The sequence below is a fragment of the Agrilus planipennis genome, unplaced genomic scaffold, assembly GCF_000699045.2.
Source record: "Agrilus planipennis isolate EAB-ADULT unplaced genomic scaffold, Apla_2.0 scaffold105, whole genome shotgun sequence".
NCBI lineage: Eukaryota > Metazoa > Arthropoda > Insecta > Coleoptera > Buprestidae > Agrilus > Agrilus planipennis.
The window spans coordinates 634,644-637,858 of record NW_020438878.1 but is presented as its reverse complement, the minus strand read 5'-3'; the positions used below and the strand labels follow the sequence as shown (position 1 = coordinate 637,858).

At 36.5% G+C, this 3,215-nt stretch overlaps 1 protein-coding gene across 3 annotated transcripts in view; it reads left to right on the top strand.

The window, feature by feature from the left end:
• The window catches only part of LOC108737733 (PR domain zinc finger protein 13), a 31,496-nt gene that overhangs the window by 26,281 nt on the left and 2,000 nt on the right, over positions 1-3,215 (top strand). For all 3 annotated transcript variants that reach the window (XM_025981448.1, XM_025981447.1, XM_025981446.1), the window contains one exon: positions 1,483-2,200. In XM_025981448.1, the coding sequence (XP_025837233.1) occupies positions 1,483-2,200 (718 nt within the window). The remainder of the gene's footprint in view (positions 1-1,482; positions 2,201-3,215) is intronic.

The window sequence follows — 3,215 nt, the reverse complement described above, 5'->3', positions numbered from 1 at the left end:
CGGGATAGGGGTTAAGGAATTGTTTTAATGGTACTATTTGTACACTATGAATTTAAATTTTACACTATACCTGCCGGAGTTGCCTGTAACGAACGTTGCATTGAAGCGCGCTCACGGCTCAAGCGATCCCCACTACGAACTCGACTACGTGGCCGAGTAGAGGGGGGACATCCGTTGCATGATTTCGTTAAACAGCAACTCGCATGAAACGAACTTACTCTACCGCGCGTACAGAAGTTTCACTTCAATAATAAACCTGCAACATCGTTAGAACGGCATATAAACTTGAATTCAGCAATAGCTACAGCCGCAGGATTTTACAACAAGCATATAGGCCGCGGCGGCAGGGGTCTAGGGGTAGTAGATTTTAGAACCATAAAAAAAAGCATGCAACATTATTCCATAATCCAGTATTTCGAGATATCAACCTATAATCCCAAAAAACGGAATATTTAACCTTTTTGTGTGAGCATTACTACGTACAATAAAATGGTAAAATAATTAAGAGGGTAGTTATTTCCGACTAATCATTGTTAGAACTGAACTAGATTCTGGCCCCAAGTTGCACCAACATGTAACACATATAGATTTTGAAATATCTTAACATCAAATTCTCAATGACGGTTAGAAACTCACAATCCAAGGAAAAAGAAGAACTCATAGAGACGGTGTGTGTTATGTTCAATAATGCGCCGACAAAATCAAACCAATAAAGACAATAATCAACAACATCTTCAAGACTACAAAAAAAATTGAAGCATCATTCCCTAAATGCCAATACAGGAAAATACCAGAACCAGAAGTTTACAACATCCCTTTCACGTGGAGCAAAGTATACATCGAGCAAAACAAACGACACATCTATACTAAATTAAAGGAGCACAAGAACCATCTCACACACCGCGAATAGGAGAAATCAGCCGTTCAGATGGATTTTCACTGGCTACGGATCAGCCACCCTGAGATTTATCAATACTAACAAAACGCAAGGATAATTAGATGTTTTAGGCAGCCATTTGATAAAGAGAGCAAAATGGCACTCAAAACGCCAATAGACGTAAATAGACAGTTTAGTAACCTGCTCAGAAACCAATGGTTATTTTGACTCACCTTAGTGATGGTCTGGAAATTGAAGAATATATCGAAGTAGAGGGTACCTACAATGGTGGGTGGTTGAAGAAAATACGAGCATCATCTGCTTTCAGAATTCTTTCATTAATTCAAAATAAACTCAGCCAAATTGATATCACTTATGTGTTATGATTATGATACTTCAAAATTTAAATGTGCTGAGGCCAGATTCTAATTCAGTGACAAAATATACTATGAAAATGACTAGTGTCTTACTTTTCTCCTTTTGCTTCTACATCAGATGTGGATTGCGATTTAGAACTTGGTTGAAACGCAGGCTAATAAAAAGTTTTACATCAAAAACTATTAACGAACAATTTTCTAATGGTAATACCTTTGTTTAATTTTTAGGCCAAAAGAAGTACGTATGCATGTACTGTTCAGTTCTTTACGAATCTCCCAATCCTTTGAAAATTCACATAACATTGGGATGCGGGCGACAGTCTATCTCGACACTATGGGAAAAACTATCAAACGCTCTTACCATTAACCAACCATCAGAAGAACAAGACTGGAAATCGACCCAAATGTTCTGCTTCAAATTGGCGCCTTCGAAATTTCGAAAACAAAATAGTGCTTTAGACTTAACAACATCCACATTTGCCCAAGAAGAAAGACCCAATTCTCAACCATCCAAATTTGAAAACAATACCGTAATTGAAAATTGTAGATCTTTGTACAGGCCCTTCTCAGAACCATCGGCAAATGGTATTTCAGCTTTCAAACCATTTCAAAAACTAGAACCAGGCAATTTATTAGCTTCCTCTTATATTCCGGATTTTTCATCAACATTTGAGAGATTTTCGCGTTATGGAGAGACCACGGGGCAACACTGTCACGATGAAGCCCATATAGAAACTATCGTAAGCAGTCTGGGGAAATCCAAAGATGGACATGTATGCATTTATTGCGGAAAATGCTATTCAAGGAAATATGGACTGAAAATCCATATACGAACGCATACTGGATATAAACCATTAAAATGTAAATATTGCTTAAGGCCATTTGGTGACCCCAGTAACTTGAATAAACACGTCAGATTACACTCAGAAGGGGAAACACCTTACAGGTATGTAAATATTTTATGAAAATACAATACAGTAGAAATAAAATAAAGGTTTATATTATCTCAAAAGATTATTTCAGGTAGTGGTAGGTAATTACGTATATACAAATATTGTTGAGAAGTATAAAAAATGTATCAGAGATTTTATTCACAATTATTTTAAAAGTAAAACAAAGAAATTATACAATGTCTAAAAAATATGTCGAAAAACTTTCGTACAATCATCATCATAAGGTCGTCAGTCCTAAGACTGGTTGCACATGCACCTCCATTCTTTCCTATCTTGAGCCAATCTTCGCATTTCCCAAAACTAGAACAACCTTAATTATTTACGAACAGTAATCTAATCTAGGCTTACCTCTACCCCGCCTAATTCCTGTTTCTGTCTCTAATATGTCTCTGACTAGACCTTCATGCCCGAGAAGGTGTCCTATCAACCTATCTCGCCTATTCCTTATTGACTTCCATAGAGTCCTCTGTTCTCCTATTCTTTCTAATACTTCTTCATTTCTAAAGTTCTCTATCCACGGTAATTCTCATCATTCGCCAGTAACACAACATTTCGAACGCTTCTAACTTTTTCTTTTCCGTCCATGTTTCGCACCCATACAGCGCCTCGCTCCAAACATACACCTTTAACAATTTTTTTCGAATTTCTAAATTAACCGTTCGCGGGCATAAAAGTGACTTCTATTTATTGAAGGCAACTCGACCCTGCGCTAACCACTGCTTTATATCCCTACTACTCCTCCCGTCCTGACTTATTTAACTTCCTAGATACATAAAATCAGCCACTTCCAATTTCTCGTCTCCTATCTTTATATTCGCTCTTTCCCTAATAAAATTCCAATTTGATTCCAAGGGGGGAAAGTGACATGTAATTGGTCATTTAATAATAATGGTAGAATCTTTTGATTATTAATCTGTAAGCATTTTAACAAATTGAATTTGAGGCTTTTTTCTTGAAATTTAAATTTTTGCAGCGATTTTTTTATTTTAAGTCTTTGGGGGTTTATTA